The sequence below is a fragment of the Panthera tigris genome, chromosome B1 (assembly GCF_018350195.1).
Source record: "Panthera tigris isolate Pti1 chromosome B1, P.tigris_Pti1_mat1.1, whole genome shotgun sequence".
Taxonomy (NCBI): domain Eukaryota; kingdom Metazoa; phylum Chordata; class Mammalia; order Carnivora; family Felidae; genus Panthera; species Panthera tigris.
This window is the reverse complement of record NC_056663.1, coordinates 167,063,314-167,088,822: the sequence shown is the minus strand read 5'-3', so window position 1 is coordinate 167,088,822 and position 25,509 is coordinate 167,063,314. Positions and strand designations below refer to the sequence as shown.

The 25,509-nt window shown below is 38.6% G+C and overlaps 1 protein-coding gene across 2 annotated transcripts in view; it reads right to left on the bottom strand.

The window, feature by feature from the left end:
- The window catches only part of KCTD8 (potassium channel tetramerization domain containing 8), a 252,419-nt gene extending 230,109 nt beyond the window's left edge, over positions 1-22,310 (bottom strand). For both annotated transcript variants that reach the window (XM_007075932.3, XM_042984608.1), the window contains exon 1: positions 21,288-22,310. In XM_007075932.3, coding sequence (XP_007075994.2) covers positions 21,288-22,251 — 964 coding nt within the window. In that variant the 5' untranslated portion in view covers positions 22,252-22,310. The remainder of the gene's footprint in view (positions 1-21,287) is intronic.
- Positions 22,311-25,509: the final 3,199 nt, after the last annotated feature.

The window sequence follows — 25,509 nt, the reverse complement described above, 5'->3', positions numbered from 1 at the left end:
ATATACAGTACATAGTATAGTATATGTGAGAGAAAATACTAGACGATCTCAGAATATTAGTGTGTAGTGTTTGCTTCCTGCTTCTTTCAGCAAAGCCTGATAAGAGAGACCCATCTAGCAAACCTTCCAGAAGAGACAGAAGAGAACCCAGCTCTTCTAAAGGAGATGCTCTTTCCTCCCTTTGCCTAAAGCCGGAAAGAGAATTTGAAGCAGAGCCCTAGAATTTGGAAACTTACAGAGTTGACAAATCCAACTATTTCCATATCACAAACTGAAGCAGTTAAAAGATGTAGCCACATAATGGCGGGTAATCTTCCAAGGACGTATAAGCTGTCACAAGAGCACCAAGTCTCTCACTGGTCAAAGACTGGACAGTTTGAGCATTCAAAATAATAAACGTCATTGATGTAAATGTTTAAATAAATTAAATGGCCATGGTTTTATTGTTTTTTTTACATATGAAATTTATTGTCAAATTGGTTTCCATACAACACTCAGTGCTCATCCCAACAGGTGCCCTCCTCAAAGCCCATCACTCACCCTCCCCTCCCTCCCACCCCCATTAACCCTCAGTTTATTCTCAGTTTTTAAGAGTCTCTTATGGTTTGGCTCCCTCCCTAACTTTTTTTTTCCTTCCCCTCCCCCATGGTCTTCTGTTAAGTTTCTCAGGATCCACGTAAGAGTGAAAACATATGGTATCTGTCTTTCCCTGTATGATTTATTTCACTTAGCACAACACTTTCCAGTTCCATCCACGTTGCTACAAAAGAAATGGCCATGGTTTTACAACTACTCTTAAGAGAGAGAGACAGAAACAAAGACAGAGAGAGGGAGAGATATTGAGAAAAGAAGCGGCAAAGGAGGAGAAGAATGACAAGGATGAGGACAACCACAACTGGGGAATAAAAGGGGAAGCCCTGAAATACCAAAATAATAGTAACAACTTACTGAATTTCATTGGAAGTTACTTAGGAACCAACTCCTTACTGTGGAAAGTGGCAAGAAATAAGAAAGAATTATGCATTTTCCCTGCTTTCTATGAACTGTATTTTAAGCAGTTCTTGAGAGAGAGTTCTTCATTATAAGATTCCACCTAACAAATGTGGAAGAAATGATAAAATAAGAAAATCGCAATTTTTGCATCCCCTAATATAATATTTGCATCAGGCAATAGTCATCAATGATAAAGAGGGCACTTGTCGGGTTGAGTACTGCGTGTTATATTTAAGGAATGAATTACTAAATTCTACTCCTGGAATCATTATTATATTATATATTAACTAACTTGGATTTAAATTAAAAAGATAACTATTAGATAAATGTTTCCTGGGCACTTACAATGAAGGGATCAGACTGACAATACTCACATCTGCAGATTAATTACCATTAAAAATGGGGCAACCTGGCACTTGTGGAATGCTCATCTGTGAACTAAGATATTAATAGAGTTACACAGAATCACCTATGAATACTCTTGCCAAAAAAAAAAAAGGATCTAATCAAGTTTGAGTTACTGTTCATTTACAGAAAAGGTAGCGACAAAGGAACAATTTAAATGAGGTCACAAGAAAGCAAGCTGCCATATCCAGAACATAGATCATTAATCAGGTCAACAGACCTTATTTCTGCAAACTGATAACATTACCTGTAAAGAAACAGATACAGAGACAAAAAAAAGAGAGAAAGAGAGGAGGAGCTATCCTATATGGAGATAAGGCACACAATAATGACACATACAGTCCCACATTTAACAAAAAGAAAGAAAGAAAGAAAGAAAGAAAGAAAGAAAGAAAGAAAGAAAGAAAGAAAGAAAAAGAAATAACTGTTTAAAAATCTTTGAGACAATCTTGGAAATACGATTAGATTATGCATCAGATTTTGACAAAAATTATTATTTGTCTTGTTACAGTTGAGATTGGAAGAGTAGTTATATAAGAAAGTATCCTTGGGGCTCCTGGGTGGCTCAGTCGGTTAGTGTCCGACTTCGACTCAGGTCATGATCTCACGGTTTGTGAATTCGTGTCCTGCATCAGGCTCTGTGCTGACAGCTCAGAGCGTGGAGCCTGCTTTGGATTCTGTGTCTCCCTCTCTCTCTGCCCCTTTCCTGCTCGTGTTCCCTCTCCCACTCTTAAAAATAAATAAACATTAAAAAAAAATTTTAAATAAAGAAAGTATCCTCTTTTTGTTGTTTTAGATACTAAAGTATGTAGACGTGAAATAAAGCGTTGGATTTTCTTTTAAAATGCTTTAGCAAAAAAAAAAAAAAAATCAGAGAGATGAAGTGATAGTTTGATTATTGTTAAATCTAGAATATGAACATAGGGGAGGTTTTTGTTTTGTTTTGTTTTGTTTTTACTTTCACTTCTGGGTTTTGTTTTCATTATGTTTAAAACGTTCATATTCTAAAAATTTACGTTAAGGAAACGATAGCAACAACAAAATCGAACTACCAAACCGCGGCGTTAGCAGGGGAGATAACTCTTTCACACAACGGTGACAGCCGTGCTGACAAAGCTGGCACCATCCTCCTAAAACATCATTTGAAATGACTGACTCACAGAGGACACAAAATAAAGAGTCTTCAAAATAAATAAATAAAGAGACTAAAAACGATACAACACAAGATTTTGATTGATCTCACTTCACTCGTGTAACTGACCAAAAGTGCACCACAATTTTGAAGCAATTCTTTTGCCAAAGAAACTGCAAGACTGGCCATCAATAGCCTAGGCTGTTTAACCCTTCAGGCAGCCCTCATTTCTCTGAACCTGCAAAGTTAAGAAGTGGGTCATGGAGGCTGTGTTGCTGCAAAGAGCGTGTACTACCCAGTGCCTCTTGCAGATGTGGCCACAGAGGACTATTAACAGAAAAGAGTGTCAACAGAAAGCTAAGAAAGGGATCATAAGGGACAAGAGGCAAGGGGTCTTTGTTTTTTCTCAGTGGGAGAACCAGGTGCTACTACATAGTCTCAACAAGAAATTTATTCTATGGCCAGTAAAGGGAGTCTCCACTGTTTGCACAGTGGGGTTTGCTATAGACCCGTAATGCTGTGTGCCCACATCCTCCCATTCTTGGAAGAAAAGTTCTTACTGAAGTCATCCAAACGTCCCATTTGATACTGTTTATGGATGTACTGAGGGCAAATAACATATATATTAATATGTTAATTCACAGGTGACCATTCCACAAGAAATCACATTCAAATCTCATAAATGTACAGCACGTTACCCAAAATGGGGGCAGGGCTAATGAGACTTGGTGTCTCCCCTTTGTGAGAAAGTCTAGTAAAATATTCACATGCATGAAGGGCAATTTCTTCATGCCATGGAGGAGCACATGTTGATGATGCTATTGTTGCGGTTGGAATTTCAATAAGGAAAGAAGGCGGCCATGGAAAGAGATTCTAGTGGCTCCTGTTGACAGGCATACTTGAAATCTTTCCAATAGCTTTCTAGTTTACAGAGACTGGAGAGCTAAAAAGTACTTCTGTCATTAGTCATTAAAGAGATGAAATTTAAAATGACAATGAAATATCACTTTTCATCTATTTTGCAACAATTAGAAAACTGAATTTTGCCAAGTGTTGGCAGGAAATTGGAGAAAAGGGAACTGTCGTGCACTGCTCTCCGAAGTGAAGGCTGGTGCCTTCATCTGGAGAACAATCTGAGAGTACTCAATCCAACGCAGTGTATGCATCTTCAGTGAGCTCGTAATTTCCCTCCCAGATGTATACTGCAAAAAATTCTCAGACAGGACCATCGTGGACTCGGTCACGGTCAGGCCGAAGGCAATTTGAGTGTAGATCAGTAAAGGAGATGTTAGTTAGGTACATTTACCCACCAGAAAGTAACTTGCAACAGTGAGAAATAACCAATTCGTTTAGACGTGCACATGAAAATGAAGAAATCTTTAAACTAAAGTCCTTAATCAGAAATAACATATATGTAAATTAATAATTTAGGAAAATAAAACAGAAAGACACATTTTGCAAGAACACAAAAATATACAGATATACATTAAATACATTAGAATGTCTACGGGGATAAAGTGGTAGAGACTGAATGGCTTAATTTTTTTAAAGTTTTTAGTTTTAATTCCAGTATACTTACAATTACTTGAATGGTTTAAATTTTAAACACAATAATAAAAATAAGAAATAGGCATGCACAGACCAAGGTTGGTAATGTACCGTGAAGATTCGTTATTACTGGTTTTTTTTTTAAAGGTATATTTCTAGAGTCTCTTTTCGCTAGAGTTCCATATGTGATTTATGTTGATTACATAACCAGACACTGTGAACTGAGGCATAAGGAGAGACAGGCAGTTTGCTAATTATCTTATTTTGACTGTTACGGACCTTGGCAGAGGGGGTGGGTCTAGACGCTGAAACTTTATGGCAGCTGCCTAATTCTGAGCTCCCACATCATTGCAAGGCTGCACCGTCCTTGATAGCCCTATTCTATGGTGTGGCTGGGAATCATTCCTGGAAGGAAGCTCAGGCTTCCGAAGCAATCTGTGTGCTATCTGTATTATACTTAATAGGAAGTTTTTTCTAGCTTAAATTATCTAGAGTGGAGCCTGCTGTCTGTAACTAACACCTCTACAAAACAGGGGGAGTTTAAAAATCATCGTATTTTTAAACTTTTCCCAGATTTCTTACAACACAAAGAGTTTGAAAGGAATATATTACTTTGCTAGGGCTGCAGCAGCAAAGTACCATAGACAGGATGGTTAAACGACAAAAATTTATTATCTCACAGTTCGGGAAGCTAGAAGCCCAAGATCAAGGTATTGAAGGGATTGGTTCTCCCTAAAGGCCATGAGGAAGAATCTATTCCATGGGTTCTCTCCTAGTTTCTGATGGTTACTGGCAATCTATAGCACTCCTTGTCTTAGAGATGCATCAGCCCGATTTCCACTTCCTGTGTTCATATGGTATTCTACCAGTGTGCATTCATGCTCATATCTCTATGTCCAAATTTTCTCCTTCTTATGACACCAGTATTACTGGATTAGGGCCCACCCTAATGAACTCATTTTAACTTGATTACCCCTTAAAGATCCTGTTTGAAAATACAATCACATATTCTGAGGTATTGGGGATTAAGGTAGTAACATATCTTTTTGGGGAGACACAATACAACCCATAAAATACTGCATACAATTTAACTATAATTTTAGCCATTATTGCCTGGTGCTTCTACTAAAATTGTAGGGTAAATCTGTTATTGTTTTTTTTTTATTTTTTTATTTTTTATTTTTTTTACCAAATACCAAGTATTACCAAGCTTCACAGTATGAACGCTAAGTACCAAATTATAATTATGACAAATATGGCTTGACAGTGGTAGCTATAAAACAGACAGCTTGAAATAACTAAGCTTACAGCCCAAACATGCTAACACAGGAACTAAAAACTAAAGTATTGTAATGGTTCTTATATGCCTTAGGAATACATCAGTCCAGCAGAAGAAATGTAAATAATTATGCCAAGCTACAGAATCTTAGATGCTGGACTTCCCAGCATATTTATCCATGGTTCCACTTACCAGTAACATTAACGACTGTTAAGTTCTGTATCTTCTTGTTATAAAACAAATATGTATCTTTTTACCACTGTCTGTGAATTATGCCATTACAGGTCCACTTGACTGAAATAAAAAGTAGGGGCACCTGGGTAGCTCAGTCAATTAAGTGTCTGATTCTTAGTTTTGGCTTAGGTCATGATCTCACAGATCCGGAGTTTGAGCCCCTGCATCTGGCTCTGCACTGACAGCATGGAGCCTGCTTGGGATATTCTCATTCATTCTCTCTCTCTCTCTCTCTCTCTCTCTCTCTCTCTCTCTCTCTCTCTCCTCTACCCCTCCCTGCTCATGTTCTATCTCAAAAATAAATAAACATTTTTTAAAAAGTGGCTAGAAGACATCTTCATTTTAATTTGACTAGATTTTTTTCATAGAAAAGAGGCAACACCTATAAGAAATATGACAAAATCTGGAGTCTTGAAAAGACTTTTCATTTCTTCAAGTGGTAAAATTTCTCAGAAATTGATTCGGGTATAATACAGAAACCAAAAATATTATCACTTTGAAAATACTGAGTTTACTTCTAAATAGGCAAGTTCAACAAAACGTCAAGATCAATAACAGTATTACATTTTTATAAAACATAAGTCATTATTCAACCACAGTTCAGAGGGCAAACATTTTTAATTGCCTGCAGTGGCCATGGAGTTATACTTATGCTCCTCCAAAGAATTCTCATGTGTGGACACACAAACACACACACACACACACACACACACAATCATACCTAAACACTTATGATCAAAAATTAGTATGACATATAAAAACCATATGATCATCTCAGTAGTTGCAGAAAAAATTTTGACAAAATTCAACATCCCATTCATGATAAAAAATCTCAATAAAGTGGGTTTAGAGGGAGCATATCTCAACATAATAAAGGCCACATGTAAAAAACCCACAGCTAAAACCAAACTGAATGGTTGAAAACTGAGAGCCTTTCTTCTAAGATCAGGAAGAAGAAAATGATATCCACTCTCACCACTTTTATTCAATATAGTATTGGAAATCCTAGCCACAGCAACCAGATAAGAAAACAAAATAAAAGGCATCCAAATTAGTAAGGAAGAAGTAAAACTTTCACTATTTGCAGGTGACATGATACTACACATAGAAAACCCTAAAACCACCAAAAAAACTATACAAACTAATAAATGAATTCAGTAAAGTTACAGGATACAAAATTAATATACAGAAATCTGCTGTATAACTATACACTAATAATGAAGTCACAGAAAGAGAAATTAACAAAACAATTCCATTTACCATTAGACAAAAAAGAATAAAATATCTAGTGATAAATTTAACCAAAGATGTGAAAGACCTATACTCTGAAAACTATAAGACATTGATGAACAAATCTGAAGATGACACAAATGAAAGGATACACCAGGCTTGTGGATTAGAAGAATTATATCATCAAAACATCTATACTATGCAAAGCAATCTATAGATTCAGTGCAATCCCTTTTAAAATATCAATAGCATTTTTCATAGAACTAAAACAAATAATCCTACAATTTGTATGGAACCACAAAAGACCTTGAATGGTCAAAGCAATGTTGATAAAGAAGAGCAAAGCTGGAAGCATCACAAAAATCTCAGATTTCAAGATGTATTACCAACGTGTAGTAATCATAACAGTATGCTACTGGCACAAAAATAGGTACATAGATCAATGGAAAAGGACAGAGAGGCCAGAAATGAACCCACACCTATACGGTCAATTAATTTATGATGAAGGAGACGAGAGTATACAATGGGGGAAAGACAGTCTCTTCTACAAATGGTGCTGGGAAAACTGAACAGCCATATGCAAAAGAATGACATTGAATCACTTTCTTACACCATACACAAGAATAAACTCAAGATGGATTAAAGACTTAAATATGATACCTGACACAGTCAAACTCCTAAAATGAAACATAGGCAGTAATCTCTTGGACATCAGCCTTAGCAACACAGTTATGGGTATGTCTCCTCAGGCAAGGAAAACAAAAGCAAAAAAAAAAAAAAAAGTCACAGCACCCCGTCAACAATACTGTAATAGTGATGTAGATCCAATGGTATATAGATGGCAGCTGCACTTGTGGTGAATACAGCATAATGTGTAAACCTGTCAAATCACTCACTTGTACATCTGAACTAATATAACCTTGGTGTCAACTATATTCAAAATAAAATATAAAATAAAAATAAACTATGGAGATTACACTAAAATTAAAAAAAAATTTAAGGAGAGACCATCAACAAAACAAAGAGGCAATCTACTAAATGGGAGAAGGTACTTGCAGATGATATATTCAATAAGGGGTTAATATCCAAAATATATTTAAAAATTATACAACTGAACACCAAGAAAAAATCTGATCAAAAAATGGGCATCATACCCGAATAGACATTTTTCCAAAGAAGACACAGATGGCCAACAGACACTTCAGATGATGCTCAATGTCAACCATCAGGGAAGTGCAAATCAAAACCACAGACAGATACTACTTCACACCCATTAGAATGGCTAGTACCAACAAGACAAGAAATAACAAGTGCTGGTGAGGATGTCAAGAAAAGGCAAACCTTGTGCACTGTTGGTGGGAATGCAAACTGGTACAGCCTCTGTGGAAGACAGTATGAAGGTCCCTCAAAAACTTAAAAATATAAATAACATACGATCCAGTAATTCCACTACTCGATATTTACACAAAGAAAACAAAAGCACTAATTCAGAAAGACTCACATGCCCCTATGTTTATTAGAGCATTATTTACAAAAGCCAAGATATGGAAGCAACCCAAGAGTCCATCAAAAGATGAATGGATAAACAAGACGTGTTATATATACAATGGAATATCTCTCGGTCATAAGAAAGAATGAGATCTTGCCATTTGTAACAACACAGGTGAACCTAGAGGATATTATGCCAAGTAAAATAAGTCAAATGGAGAGAACCAAATTCTGTATGATTTCACTCACATTTGGAACCAAAAAACACAAAACAAATGAGCAAACAGACTCTGAAATACAGAGAACAAACTGGTGGTTGCCAGAGGGGAGGCTGGTGGAGGGATGAGCAAAATAGATCAAGTAGATTAAGAGTTACAAACTTCCAGTTGTAAAACCAAGAAATCACCAAGGTGAAAAGTACAGCAGAGGGAAGATCATCAGTAATATTGTAATAACACCATCTGGTGACAAATGGTGGCTACACTTACTGCAGTAAGCACTGAATAATGTATACAATAATCAGGTCAATATGATGTACACCTGAAAGTAATATAACATTGTATGTCAATTATACACCAATATTTTTTTAAATGTTAAGAAAAAGAAAAGAAAACATAGGGAAGAAGCTCATTGACATTGGTCTTGACAATGATATTTTGGATGTGATACCCAAAGCACAAATAACAAAAGGAAAAATAAAGAAATGGAACTACATCAAACTCAACAGCTTCTGCACAGAAAAAAAAAAATTAACAAAATGAAAAAACAACCTACAGAATGGGAGAAAATTTTTGCAAACTATATCTTGGAAAAGGATTAATATAAAAAATATGTAAACAACTCAGTCAACGTAACAAGAAAACAAACTATAATTTAAAAGGGGAAAGAACTAAATAGACATTTTTCCAAAGAGGGCATCAAACTGGTCAACAGGCACATGAAAAATGCTCAACATCACTAATCATCAGAAATATGCAAATCAGGGCACCTGGGTTGGTTAAGCATCCCACTCTTGATTTCGGTTCAGGTCATGTTCACACAGTTGGTGAGATTGAGCCTCATGTCAGGGTCTGCACTGACAGTGTGGAGCCTGCTTGGAATTCTCTTTCTTCCTCTCTCTCTGGTCCTCCTCCACTCTCTCTCCCTCTCCCTCAAATAAATAAACATTAAAAAAAAAAGAAATATGCAAATAAAAACCACAATGAGACATCACCTCACATCTTTTAAATGGCAATCACCAAGAATACAAAAGGTAACAGGTGCTGGCAAGAATGTGGGGAGAAAGGAACCCTTATACATTGTTGGTATGAACATAAACTGGCCCAACTACTAAGGACAATAATATGTAGGTTTCTCAAGAAATTAAAAATAGATCTGGCATACAATCCAGCAATTCCATTCCTGGGTATATACCCAGAGGAAGTGAAAACAGGATTTTGATGAGATATATGCAAGCCCATGTTTATCACAGCATTATTCACAATAGCCAAGATACAGAAATGCCCAGCAATTGAATAATAAATAAAAAAGATGTGGTACATACACACAGTATATTACTCAGCCATGAGAAAGAATATACTGCTGTTTGTCACAACATGGATGGACCCTTAACATGTTATCCTAAGCAACATAAGTCAAAGACAAGTACTGTATGATATCAGTTACATGTGGAATCTTAACAAGTTAAACCTGTAAAAAATGGAGTAAATTGGTGATTATTAGGGATCGGTGGGGAGGCACTAAGAGTGATGATGTTTAAGGATACAAACTGTAACCAGTAGTAAATAAGCCACAGAGATCTAAAGCACAGTATAATGAATACAGACAATAATATTGCACTATAATTATACAATAAGATAAATATTGCTACACAGGAAATCATATTATAATATATAAATGTATTAAAGTAACACATCGCACACCTTAAACTTAAAAAAAAAAAACAGAAATCACTGGAATTGTATGTATGAATCCTTATCCTGCACCTGCAAAGAGACATCCTACATGCAGCTTTCACCAACCAGAAGAAAAGAGGTCAAAATATGGGAGCCTTACCTCTGAGTGGCTATGAACATCTGCCTTAGATCTCTCTGCTTTCTTCATATACCTGGACTTTCAAAAACTAAAAAACTTACATTCAAAATGTGTAGCCTAGTTTCAATAGGAGTTGATGAGTTGAAAGCTAACATAGTTTCCTCAAAATGTGGAAATCTGTATTTAAATCCAATTTCTAGCCTAAAATTTTTGGCCAAGTGCCCAGATTCTGAGCAATGTTTGAGTCCACCTGGTGCTGTGACAATTTGTTCTCTTACACAAAACTGCTGAAAATGAAAGCTAAATGCATTCACAAGAAATATAAATATGGAGTATGAGGTGCTTTGCCTAGGAGCACCTGGGTGGCTCAGTCATGATCTCCCAGTTCCTGAGTTCTAGCCCCGCATTGGGCTCTGTGCTGACAGCTCAGTGCCTACAGCCTGCTTCAGATTCTGTATTCTCCTCTCACTCTGCCCCTCTCCTGGTCACGCTTTGTCTCTCTGTCTCTCCCTCAAAAATAAATACTAAAAAATTATTTTAAAAAAGAGGTGCTTTGACTAAATACATCCTACAGTTTGAGACAATAACCAGTGAATACCAGTATTCCTGTTAATTGTGTAAAAATTGACCAGTGACTGGTACTCAACTTAGAAAAGTACATTTTTTCCCCTAAGCAATGAAGAACCAATTAGAATAAACTTATTTTGATAATATCTTAACATTGGAGTACCTGGGTGGTTCAGTCGGTTAAGTGTCCCACTCTTGATTTCAGCTCAGGTCATGATCTCATGATTCGTGAGTTCGAGCCCCACATCTGGCTCTGTGCTGTCAATCTCCTGCTTGGGATTCTCTGTCTCCCTCTATCTCTGCCCCTTCCCCACTCAAGTGCGAGAACCCGTGCGCAATCTCTCTATCTCAAAATAAATAAATATGCTTAAGAAACAGTATCTTAATGTTGATTTTACACTTATTAAGTCAATATTTTTTGTAAAATTTCACTAATGATGATGGGACCTTTTCAGAGCAATCTCATAAGTATTGCTACCAATTTCCTCAAAAAGAAGAATAAAAGAAATCTGATGCTGAGAATTGATACTGTAGAGAAATGGGAATAGTTATGTGATCTGAAGCCCTGACAACAGGTAACATGTATTGAGCATTTAATTTGTGCCTGTCTAATATTCTTCTGTTTTATTTTTTTTAATTTTTTTTTATGTTTATTTATCATTGAGAGACAGAGAGAGAGAGAGACAGAGCATGAACATGGGAGCGGCAGAGACAAGAGGAGACACAGAATCCGAAGCAGGCTCCAGGCTCTGAGCGGTCAGCACAGAGCCCGACACAGGGCTCGAATTCACAAACTGCAAGATCGTGACCTGAGCCGAACACTTAACTGGCGGAGCCACCCAGACACCCCTAAGTGTTTTATATGGGTTATTTAATTTAATTTTCACAACAAACCTATGAGCATTATTGTTTCCCTCACTTTCCCTTCAGAGGGGAGATTATTTTTCCAAGATCTCAAAGACAGATCCAGAAATTGTCAAGGAATCTCACAAAGGATATTGAACCATTCATAGTGTTCAAGGTTTTCACTTCTCAAGAGCGGAAGATAACAGATTTTGGTATTGTCTACCCCTTAATACACTACTACTCTCCCTATTCTCCTTATACCAAAAATTGCAGCTGTATAATTATACCAAATGATGACAAAAAGCAATATATTATGAATTTCATCTATGCTCAAAGTTTGGTTATTATAACTAGTGAAAGAAATAGAAGTAACACAACTGAATGGTTAAATCACTCACTATTCTGGGGAAGAGAAGTCAACACTATATATTTTTAATTTATATTCTTTTGTTATATTTAACTTACTCTCCCCACCCTATGTAAATAGACATTAATACGAGAATGGTTATAGTATGGTAGTACTAACATTCTAAGTTACCTGCTGAACAAGATCAAACTAAATTTGGTGAATAAACACTGAAATAATGAGCATCCTGTCCAGTATCATGAAACATGTGCTGTTATTGCCAGAAAAAGCTGATTTATTTTTATTAACTACCTTGACACAAGGTTAATAAATATAAGTAAAATTGATATTGGAATACTGATCACAAAATAGTAGTATCTGTTAAGTGTCTTTTAAGGTACCTTTTAAAAACTAAGAATAGAAATTTCAATATAGAGTTAACCAGATCCTCACCTTTGCAAATACCTACAGGTATAGCCAGGTAATTCCTGACTTGATATTACACTACGATAGGGCCTGACCACATCTGGAGGTAGCAGCCACACCACATCTAAGATATTTTGAAAGGCAAATACTCAGCAATGTGGTTGCAGATAGATTGCAGCACAGAGCATTTGCCCAACATCCTTCATAGCATTTAAATAGAAATAAATGTGTGTGGGTACGTTTACAATGTTAACAAGCTCATGTATAACATTATTTTAATCTGCCCCCTATTTTTGTTAACATTTTCTTTATTTTCATTCTTCATAAATACCTGTGTAACAACTTCTCATGTCTTCACTCTGGCCTCTTGCTAATACACTAATACCTAATAACATAATTCACAGTTACATAAAGTTTACTAAGATCAATATTGAAATGCAAGGTCTCTTTCATTCATATGTCTTATCTCATGATGTAGCCTGGCATTTGCTCAAAAAGCTCAATTTAAATAGAAGTGATACAAAATCTCAATTCAATAACTACCTTAATGGAACCACCAACATCTCTGGTTCATCCATTGATTTGTACCTTTATTCAAAAAACAAATACTTATTGAGTTCTTAATGTGTACTAGCAATTGCACCTGTTGCTGAGAACACAAAAGCAAGACTTGGTGTCAACTTTCAAGGAGAGGACTCATGCAGAAGATCCAGATGAAAAGAGACTGTTCCATGACCTAGCAATCCCACTTCTGGGTGCACAGCCAAAGGAAATGAAAACAAGATCTTGAGGAGCTATCTGCACTCCCCATGCTTATTGCAGCACTATTCATACTAGCCAAGATCCGTCAGTGGATAAATAGAAAGAGAAAGTGTAGTATACATGCAATGGAATATTATTTAGCCTTGAGAAAGAAAGAAATCCTGCCATTTGTGATGGATGCACCTTGAGGGTATTATGCTAAGTGAGCTAAGTCAAACAGAGAAAGACAAATACTTCATGATACCTCTTATACGTGGAATCTGAAAAAAACAAACAAACAAAACTCATAGAAACAGAACAGAATGGTGGTTACCAAAGGCTGACAGGTGGGAGAAATGGGGAGATGCTGGTCAAAGGGTACAAACTTCCAATTATCAGATGATTAAGTTCTGGGAATCTAATGTACAGCATTGTGATTATAGTTAACAACACTGTACTGTATGCTTGAAAGTTGTTAAAGTAGACCTTAAATGTTCTCACTGCAAAAAAGGAATGGTAATTCTGTGATATGATAGAGGTGCTGGCAAATGCTATAGTAGTAATCACATTGCGATATATAAATGTATCAAATCAATATGTCCAATATGTCGCATACTTTAAACTTACTAAATGTTATATGTCAATTATATCTCAATAAAGTTAGGGGGGAAAATGGAATCTATCAGGAAAGGAAAGAAGAGAGAGGAAGGAAATTACATATTGTAGGACATTCAATAAGGACCCTGTACCTGGGGAAGTACAGAGACTAAATACAAAAGGATTCTATAGCAAGGAGTCAGTGTTTCATGAGTATACCAAAGAATACACTTAAAAAACCAACAGGTTAGGATACAAACTTGTAAATAATATGAGCTCAGCATAAAATATTTCACCTACTTTTGTTTTTGAAGGTGCAAAATACAACTAGCCTTGCAGAATAATTAGATTTCATGAAATACTCCCACACAGAAATGAATGATGGGAAGTTTACAGCTGATAAGCACAAGACATGTGTATTCAAGTCTACAGCTGGAGGTTCACCATTACACTTAGAACTTATAAGGTAGTTAACCTATTGGAATGAGCTTGAAATCCTCTGAATAAAGTTGTACTCATCTTTAGGCAACTCCTTGCAAAACCTCTGATGGGACAGCCTCTCACTACTAAAACAATGAACTTGATTAGAAAAGCCACCAGCACATCTTGCAGGATAGTGGCTGCTAGTAACTGCTGACAGTTCACTCAATACCCTGAAGTTAATTCAAAAGAGGGTTTAGAAATGATACCTGTAAATAAATACGAACTTAAGGGTAATATAAAATGCTACTTTCCAAGAACTTCAAATACACTTGTATATACTATATAAATATACATACAGACACACACACATATATATGTATATACACACACACACGTGCGCACACACACGCACACACTTCCAAAACATGGCTTCTAAAATACCGAAAGTCAATGCCAGTACCCATCAGGTATTTAATACTGTTTTTAACTTAATCATACCAAATATATAACTTAATGGCGTTAAGCAATATTCAGAACCAATAAACTATATAAAATTACCAAAACTTGATTTCAACTAAAATAGCCTCTTCATTATGCCACCTTCTAAGGAAAGAACATATAAAATGTGTTCTAATATACAAAGTGAAAATGAATTTTCTATAGAAAAGGAGTATACGACTACCTTAGCACTGTTCAAATTTGTCAATTTATCAAACCTACAAATACTACTTGTTCTTCCAAAAAAGTGCTAAATTGAGTCAAATGGTTTATTTTCTTTAATTTGAAAAACATCCATGAATATGGTAGCCTTAGTCAAAAAAAAAATTAACCTTTTCATCAAGTAAAGACATAAAACATGTACTGTATTCCTATGGAAATTTAACATAGATTAAGAAATATTTGATTCATTCATATGTAGTTCACACTACCTCTTTTTGCTTGTAGAGCTAAGTTCTAAGTACTGAGTGGACATTGAAATATACTTGTCAAATTTACTGAATGAAACAGGTATAATTTTTAAATGTTTAGGAGGAAGGGCTTCAAAGTAAGACAGAACCATTCAAATTCCATTTCAGCCCCATATAGCTCTATGACCCAGGGATGGTATTTAACCTCTTCAAATCATAGTTTCCCAACTGAAGTAGTAGGGAACCAATGCCAAGTTCAAGGAACACTGTAATGTGCATAAAACGCATCACAAAATTAGATATGTAGTAAATGTTCTTTTCATTATACAATCTGTATTTTGAAAAAAATCAAGTTTTTTCTAAGCTTCTAACATCAAGATTAATTTATAATACTTTCTGGAGCAAAGGACATGTATTATACTTTTATTATTTAAGACATCAATAAAAATGTTAATGTCATGCAAAAGTGTCATTAGCTGTATTGAATGTGTCAAAAACAAGGACATCATACAAATCATTTGTATACTACAACCATAACTTTTAAAAAATATGCCTCCCACCTACCTATGAATAGAAAAAAGACTGGAAGAAAATAAATCAAAAATTATTAGCAGTTACTGTTGGTGATTTTTTTATTTTACTTTTGTAAAATTTTTAAAACTGCATGTATCACTTTCATAATCAAACAAGGGCTACTTTTGAATGAAAAGTTGATCATTTTCACAGTTTCAACTCTTGTCAGTTAATAACTCATAACAGTAGAATAGATAATAATTAATGCTTATTTTCATACAGATTATTTCTCTTTTTACAGGGGATTTTTTTTTTAACTAAGGCACACACACACACGCATGAACACACACACACTGTGAATTCTGGTATTCTAAGCTACAAAAAAGGACTTTACCAAATAAAACATAATATCAATCAGTCTTTCAGCTTCATAATGTGAATAATAGTTGGTTAACAAGACACTGTAGAGGGTAGCAGGAAAAACTGAAGTCATAACTCTGTAAGAAATGATCAAGTTTAGAGACAGTACCATGCCAGACATAAAAGTTCAATGTCCTTAAACAGGAGCCAATGCCATAGCACAGCCTCCAAACCTTTTGCACCCCAAGAATTTTGTCATTTTCTGTCTGCTTTAGCACTCCACCTATTTATATGAAATCAGGACCTTGCTGTTTTAAAAAGTTATCTGTTCCTTTTGCTTATTCTCCACTGACTCAAAAGTCATTGAGTCATGTAGATGCAAAAGAAATTTTCACAATATAATTATGAAAATAACTAGTAATTCTTTAGAAGGAAAAGAACCAACTTTATAAAAAGTCATGAACAAAATTATTTTCCATACAACAGTGTTTGTAATAAAAGTAGGAACATTATTCTAGGAAAATAATATAAAAATGTAAAGGTATGCTTATAAATAGAATAACCTTTCAATGATATTTCCTAGAAAACTTTTAATACAACAGGCCTACCAACATAGGACTGAAGAGGTGTTTGAATATTTTCAATTCAACTAGCTACTTCAACCCAACACAGTAAAATAAATCAGTATACATGAAAGAATAGATATAAAAGCCCATTCAGACAAATCAGAATTCATAGGTCAGTCAGTAATAGCATTAATCCCTAGATCTGGCACTCTCGTATGTCAAAACAACAGCAAAAATATACCAAACTTAAAGAATATCAAGTGCATCCTGGAGAAGTGTATACTTTCACACCAAATATTACTCAACCAACACATGGAATACAAAACAGGAAGCACTTTAAGAGAAAAGCAGTATTACCATTCTGTAAACACACTGATTATGAGAAATAAAGGATATATACAATGTTTATTCTAACTATGGGTAGTCTATGTATCACATTCCATGCCTATAACTATCTATTGTCTATAATACAACGTCAACATAAAATGCCTTGTCTTCCAGACATAGCTAAAAGCAGCCACAGGCACACTTAACAGACACCCTCCCTCCCCCCAAAACCCAGAAAGCACAAAAATCACTCTGCTTTCCTTCAAGAAAGGGCAATCTTTAGGGGCACCTGGGTGGCTGGTTGGTGATGTGTCCAACACTTGACTTTGGCTCAGGTCATCATCTCACGATTGTGAGATGTGATTGTGAGATGGAGCCCCACATCAGGCTCTGTACTGTCAGTGCGGAGCCTGCTTGGGATTCTCTCTCTCCCCCTCTCTCTACCCCTGCCCCACTCATGTTCTCTCTCTCTTTCTCTCTCTCAAAATAAATAAATAAAATTTAAAAAAAGAAAGGAAGGAAGGAAGGAAGGAAGGAAGGAAGGAAGGAAGGAAGGACGGACAGGGGCACCTGGGTGACTCAGTTGGTTAAGCGTCTGACTTTGGCTCAGGTCATGATCTCGCAGTCCGTGAGTTCGAGTCCTGCATCAGGCTCTGGGCTGACAGTTCAGAGCCTGGAGCCTGCTTCAGGATTCTGTGTCTCCCTCTCTCTCTGCCCCTCCCTCACTCACAGTCTGTCTGTCTGTCTCTCTTTCAGAAATAAATATTATTTTTTTTAAAAAAAGACAATCTTCAGTATTAAAAGAGTAATATGGAATACGGTATCACTAGTATAGGTTCCAGAATCTAAAAGACTTGGTAAAATAATGAGTTAATGCTGAAAACAGATAAAAGTGTCCATGTAGCCAAATGAAGTTGGTATTAAATGTTTAATAGCCTGTATATAACCTTGAGCATTAGAACCCAATGACGTGGATACAAGCACTTAAGGAAATAATGAATCCAGCTCAGTGTTTGTCAGAAAATATTACCAAACTTTCAAGTCCTAGTAGAAAGCATTAAAACACTTCTTGGCTCTGAATCAGAAAAGGGTTCTGTTGGAGTTGATCCAAAAACACTAACCGTAATATGACTGCCAAACATAGGTGACTTGAACTTGGCCTAAAAATCCAAGTTCCGGGAAAGAACTTGCTATTAAATTGGCCATGCCAAACTTTTAAAAGTTTATTATACTATCATTTAATTGCAAAATAATTTTCTAATTAACTTTATAATTAATTCAACCATACTTACCATAAAACAAAATTGCAATGTAATATTTACAAGAATAATAAAGTCTGTATAATACGGCTTATAATTGTAACTGCTGATATTTGTTCGGCTTTTATTATGTGTCAAGCACTGGTCTGAGCACTTTACATGTATTTTCAAATCCTATAAAATTGGTACTACAATCCCCATTATACAGGCAGGGGAATGGAGACTTAGAAGAAGTAAATAATTTAACCAAGATCACACATTCGGCAAATGGCAGTGTCTGGGATTACCAGACCATTTGCCACTCTCTTCCCGTCTGTATAGAAACTTAGGGGCAAGTGGGAGAGGGAGGGAGGAGCTGAAATCCATATTTCAGCCTGTAAACAACAATTCTACAGGTTCAGATCATCTTCATACTGCTAATTTCACACATAGCCTGAATTTTTAGAGGTGTTAAAATGACTGACACACTAAAATAAATATTTGTTGAAGAACCTGTGTCAAGGGGGAAATAAAAGCTAAAAGACCCTCTTCTGACACTAAAACATGGTGGACAAACAAGTTCATCCAATGATTTTGTTTTTATGAATAACACTGTTAGTCTTTGTAAACAGAGACTGCTAGACAAAATAATTATACTCTGTATATCTATATCATTACCTAAACTGAAGGAAATGGAGATACAAACATTGTACAGCGTATTTTCATTGACCAATATTAAAAGAAATCCTGTGCAAAAGAACTTGTGAAAATTAGCTACAATCTATACAAACATAAAGTAAATGCATATACAATATTTCACATGGCAAATTGGCTTGTTTTATATTACATTTGCTTAGTCAGTGACTAGAATACCACTTCAGAAGAACAATATTTAACCTGGGATTGTGTATTTCCCCCCCCAGAATAATCAATAAAGAAGGCTGTGCGTTGCTTAGATTTCTAGGACTTTTATGAATGAATCTCAGAGCTCATTAGTTGTATGAGGACTCTGCAAAGAGCTATTCGTAATATCGATATTTTATTTTGTTTAATGCTCCTTGTGGCTCCAGAAATGAAATATCCTCAATTCCAAATATCTCACAAATTACCTTATTAGTTAAAGTGTATGAGTTTCCAATTGCAATAAACTATTTTAAGGGAATGTTTTCATAATTGAGAGACAACCTATATTCCCTTCATAAAGTAATGGACATGTTGAAGTCCACAACTCTCAGAGAAAAAGGCCAACACTGAAAGATTTCAAAATGCAAGAATCTGAACTACTGAACATGTATGCTCATTTCTTCTCTAATAAAAACCACTAACCCCAAAAGAGTCAAAAGTTCATCTCATCTTCTAAAATGCTTATAAATATATCCACACTGGAATGACAAATGTTTAAGAGCTAAAATGGTAATAAAGGTCCCATTGATAAAGGATAAAATGTAAACAGTGATGCTAAATAATGTTTTAATTACTTTATGTTGAAGAGATCCCAATTTTATACAAGCAATAAAATATTACCTTCCTTTGGGCAGCTTTTCTATAAAACTTTTTGCTGTGTAACAAGTAACACTTTGATATAATTAAGACAATTAGATTGGTATCTACTACTTCAGGGAATTTTCTTTGCTTCTCTGCGAAATGATTTTCACACGAAATCCAGCACCATTAAAAAAGACAATCTAATACTAAGGCCCAGTGTGCTGTGTTTTGTCACCCTATTTCCAAGGTTACCAGAATACACAAAGAGCATGTTCCATTCAAGCTTGCACCTGTGGGGGAGGGAGGGCGGTGGAATAAATATGCCTTCCACTTCTCTAATCAAAATAAAGTACAATAAATTGTCTAGTTCCCAGTGAGTGAATTACAAAAAAAAAAAAAAATACAATTAAAGCTTTAAAGCTGGTCTAGTTCTACCATAGGCTGTCAATGATACTCTTCCTACTCTTCCTTAACTCTACAGGCAAGTTTTAAAGCTTCTTGTGTCTTGCCAAAGAAAAAACAAACGTCTGCCAAATGATGTTCCTGCTGCCATCCCAGCTGGCTTTTGCTGTGTCCAAACAGCTCTCTAGTTGTGGCCCTCACTTTATAAGCATCACTGATTACTGTGCCGGTCCCATCCCCCCCAGCCCCAGTGATACTTGGTGCAGTCCTTGAACTTGATCCACAGAGCCCCCTCCCGAAGCGCACTGCAAAAAGCACCACGCGAAATCCTTTCCAAATCCTCGCCCCCATTCTCTCATTTCAGAAAACCACTGCATTTTATTCCCCCTGGGAAAGTGGACTCAATCCTCCTTTCGCACGTGAGGTGCCCAGAAAGGAAACACAATCACATACACATACACGCATACCCACACACAACGCACGCACGCACCAAGTCCCTTCCTAAGCTCCAACCCTGACAGCAGCAGACATCCAAACTCTAGTTCCTTCCACCAGCCGCTGTTGGAAACCAGCAGTTACTGACAACTGGCGGGGGAAATCTGAGGTTTCTATGAGTGGATGGACTCCTCTTTCCCAAGAGCTGCCCTGGACCCCTGAGGAGCCCGATAGGCGCAGTCGCCACTGCTCGCGTTGCCCCCTTCCAAAAACACCGTAATTGTACGCTCCTGCTCCAGAAAGGCACCAACTGTATGTGATCCTAGCGGTGCGCGGTAATGCCTCGATGCTAAACTGCCCTCTGGAGGGACCCCGCTGAGACCCACATAAGTTAACCCCCAGGAATTCCGCGGAAGCAGAGACAGGGGTGAGGACTCAGGCACACAGCTTTGTGCTGCGTGTCTTCTTCCCGCCCTCCGCAGAAGGGCGCCCAGCGCCTCCGGGAGCAGGGCAAGGGGAGAGGGCGCCATCACTAAAGTTAAGAAAAAGGAATGCTTGGGAACTGCGTGTTCCGGAGTTGGAGACGGGACTCAAAAGAGACGAAACCGTAAGTTGTGCTTTACAAGGGAAAGCCCTTCGCACTTACTAGCTAACCAGCCCCCGCCGGGGACACCTGCCCGGTCCGGGTTCCAGCCCGGCTCAAACGCTCCGCGGGTCGGCGAAGGGGCGGGGAGAAGTAGGAAACGCGGACCCTGGGAACTTACGGAAGAAGATGTACTCAGTGTAGCTGCTCCAGATCTTGTCGTCGCGGTACTGGTTGACGAAGGCGGCGGTGCCCGAGGAGTTACACGCCACCATGTGGAAACCAGCCTCGGACAGGCGATCGAACGCCTGCTCCAAGTAGGTGAACTTGAGGTAGAAGCGGGACGTGTACTTCTCGGGCGGCCGGTCTGGGTCGCGGCTCTCGTTGAGCGTGTCCCCGAAGACCTCCTTGGCCAGCGCGATGCGCCCGCACACCATGATGCGCGCCACACGCCGGAACTTGGCGTCCGCCTGGTTGTCGCGCACCGTGGTGTAGGAGCCGCGGTAGCCGAGCGTGAGGAAGCCCGAGCGCTTGTCCGGCGCGCCGCCGCCGCCGCCGCCGCCGCCGTGCGCTCCTGGGCCCGAGGGCGCGGCTGCCGCTGCCCCACGCAGCAACAGCGCGTCGCTGCTGCCCTGGGAGACGTTGTCCTCCAGGTCGCTCTGGCAGCCCTCGTCGTTGAGTGAGTTCTGCTTGGTGACCTTGGGCGACAGCAGCTTGACCAGGTCGGTGAGCTGGAAGTACTCGGCCTCGCGCAGGAGCCGCTCCTTCTCGGGAAAGTGCTCCGGTAGCGCGAGCTGCTTGTCCCGCAGATAATCCAGCACGTACCTGAAGAGGAAGCCGTCCCGGTCGATGAAGAAGCGCGCCCGGCTGTCTCTGGGCAGCTCGCCCCGGCGTCGGGCGCCGCCCCGGGGGCTGGAGGGCGAGAACATACTGGCCAGAGTGCTGTCCGGGACGCTGAGCAGCGTCGAGTGCTTGGTCACATAGACCTGACCTCCCACGTTCAGCTCCACCACCTCGGGGAAGGGAGAGGGCACGCAGGGCCCCGGGGCGGCGGCTGCAGACGCGCCCGGCGAGCTGGACGAGGAGACCATCTCGCTAATGGGCAGGATGGTGCTGCCGCCGCTGCCCGTGTCCTTCAACGCCATGGTCCCCCCGCCGCCGGCCAAGTGACACGGGAGAGCAGCACTTTCTCCTTCCCGAAGCCCGCGCCTTGCACCCCCGGCAGCCCTCGGCCTCGGCGTGCGCCTGGTGCGCCCTCGGGCCGGGCGGCACGTTCCTTCGGCCGGGGCGTCCCCGTTCAGGGCTCGGGGCAGCGGCGGCGGCGGCGGCGCCCAGGATCCATCGGGGGAGCGAAGCGCGCGGGAGAGGAGCTCCGCGGGCGCCGCGGCGGCGGTGGAGGCGCGAGGAGGAGCGGCTGCTCCTTTGGGGTGACGGCGGGGAAGTGTGAGGGAGACTTGCGAGAGGCTCTTAGGCAGCCGCTCGGCTCCCCGCGGGGAGGGCTGGAGGAGGGGCCGGAGCAAAGAAAACTCGCCGCCCTAGCAGCTTGCGAGCGCGCAGCGAGCCCCGGGCGCGGATGGTGGCGCTAACTACTCCTCGCAGCCCGGGGAGGCGGCACTGACGTCAAGCTCCGGACTGGGACCCGAGCCACAGCTGTCATTTAAAGAGATAGGCGCCAGCCGCTGGCTACGGGGCTCCGACGCTAGGGGGCGGGGGCCGAGCTTGGAGGAGAGGCTACTTGGCAGCCAGCGGGGAAGAGCGCGCGGGGAACAGAAAACACAACGCGGGGTGGGGGTCGGGAAGGACAGCATCTCTCCTTCATTCGTTTCGTTCCGCCCGATCCGTCCCTCCCTCCTTCCTTCTCTTCCTTCTCCACCTTACTTCCTTACCTTCTTCGCCCCTGTTCACCCAGTGAAACTAGTTGGGGGCGGGTGCTTTTTGGTTTTTGTTGTTGTTTTGTTTTGTTTGTGTTTTTACTCCGTTTAGGTGGAAAGTGGAGTGGGGAGCGGTGGGCGTCAGGGGCAGGGCGGGAAGGTTTGTATTACAGCAAAATTGAGAGGCTTCTAATCTGAAATTACTACAAATGTTGGCGTGCAAGCAGTGAGTGCAAAGACTGCGTGGCTGTGAATCTCTTGAGGGGCTCTTGCCATAGTTTTTGAAGTGAAGGGCGAAATGTCCAAACCTCTATTACGATCAGTTGTCATGATTTCATATTTAACTGCATGCGCTACATATAACTGAAGAATCTTTAATATCTGATTTCAGGTCACAAAACTAATAAAGGATTGTATGTAATGTGACTTTTCTTCTTTCATCTTCTCGATATTTGATTCATAGTAAATGCTTAATAAATGTTTATGGAGGAAAAGACGAAAACACGGAGAAAAGTTACTCTGTTCTAATCTCGATCAGTCCCTTCATTAATCTCTCCATTTTCCACGGGGCAAGAAAAATGGCTTGTTTTATTAGTTTTCTAATAGGCCACAAAATGAAAATTATATGAATTTAGGTTTACTTTAATTTCCACTTGTATATAGCACAGGGACAGTCTGCAAGGTCAGCATTATTTGTGATAAAGAGTTAGTTAGGATAGAAATGCAAATGAGAACTCTCCTTTCTTGTGGCTATCCACTTGGGGCATCCTTTTGTGTAGGAAAACATTAAAAAATCATTGATTTATGAAGTACAAAAGTGAAAAGAGTATACTGTGGCACAAAGTAGTTTGCTTCAATCATTATTATAATAATATTACAGATAAATTTTATCCATTAATAGATAAAATAATATACAAACTTTAATGTTTTTTAAAAAAAATTATAAATGCCTATTTAGGATTCCTTCTCTGAATCCACCAAAAAAAAAAAAAAAAGTACTGGATATGAGATAAGAGTACCAACTTCAAATTTTTATAAATAATACATTATTCTTTAGAATGTTATGAACAATATTTAATTCATTGATCCTTCTAAGCCCCGTCCGCAGAAAATGTTGTATCAGTTTTGAAGTTAGGTTACCTGAGACTGAGAGAACCTAGTGGACCAATGAAAGAATGCAACATATCTTCCAAAAGACTGAGACTGAAAACCTGGGTTGAAGATAGGCATCTTCATGCAAACTTATATTCAAGACCATTTCCCCCAAAATTTATAAACTGATCAAATTAAGAAGTAGAATTGATTTTCACCTTATTCATTTAAAAGCTAACAGTGCAAAGCATTTAGAATTTAAAATAATAGCTCCTGGAAAATGAATTAATAGAATCTTCATAACCTTTATAGATGAATAAATAATAATGCCTCAAACCACTACTAATGAAGCCCATTTATCATGAGGGAAACGTCCCTCTTGATAAGTATGGTACAGACTATAGAATCTCAATGAGGTGGACATATGATACATATGCATATTTATCTATGAATATGAGGTCTCCAATATTATCCGGTTATAATCCATTTAAATTTTTTAATTACATAAAATATTCTTCTAAAATAAAATGGTGTAGAATTTATACTCTAAATGAATCACCTTAGAATTCTTAATGAAATGCATTGTGTGATACATTGCTTCTTAAAATAATTCCTTCGATGTTGATTGAACATTTCTCTTTAATCCCTTCTCTCCCCATACTCCTCTTGACTCTCACTCCTTCCCATAACTAAACCCTACAGCCAAACTCCAAACTGAACAAACCTCAAGTCCAGAATGTCTGTCTTTCTTTCTTCTTTCTTTCTTACTTCTCTTTCTTTCTTTCTTTCTTTCTCCTTTTCTTTCCTTCTTTCTCTTTCTTTCTAGAAACGCCTTTCCTTTTCTACCAGTTCCCCAACCTTTTCCCCCTGTTTACCTCTTCCCTGAGGTCTCAGCTTAAATAGTACTTTTCCTGGAAATCTTCAGCTTCTTACCAAAACAGGTGTTCCCATAGCACTCTGTGCTTACACATGGGCAAGGTTTATCACACTGATATGTCATTGTCTCTCATTAGATTGTAAGTATGGCATACGACCATATGCACTATTCTGTCCCCAACATTGTGCCTACTCCATAAGAGATAGAAAATTTCTATTTGTGGAGTGTTTACTGCACATAAATATACTCATATTTGATGAACGTATTTATATGGAACAGTGGATGACAAAGCATCAAGTCTGTGCTAGGCACTGGGCTATACAATGAGATTGCAGAGATGAGTAAGACTTGGTCCTTCAAAATTCTAATTAGGAAGAGTGAGAACAGAATCTGATCAAAACAAACTCAATCTAAAGTGAAAGGAAAACAAGAAAGAGATCTACATATTAGAACAATCGTTTTGATGAGCTCAGCAATCAACACCAAGTACTATACAGGTGTACCTCATTTATTGCACTTCAAAGATACTGTGATTCTTTAAAATTGAAGGTTTGTGGCAACCC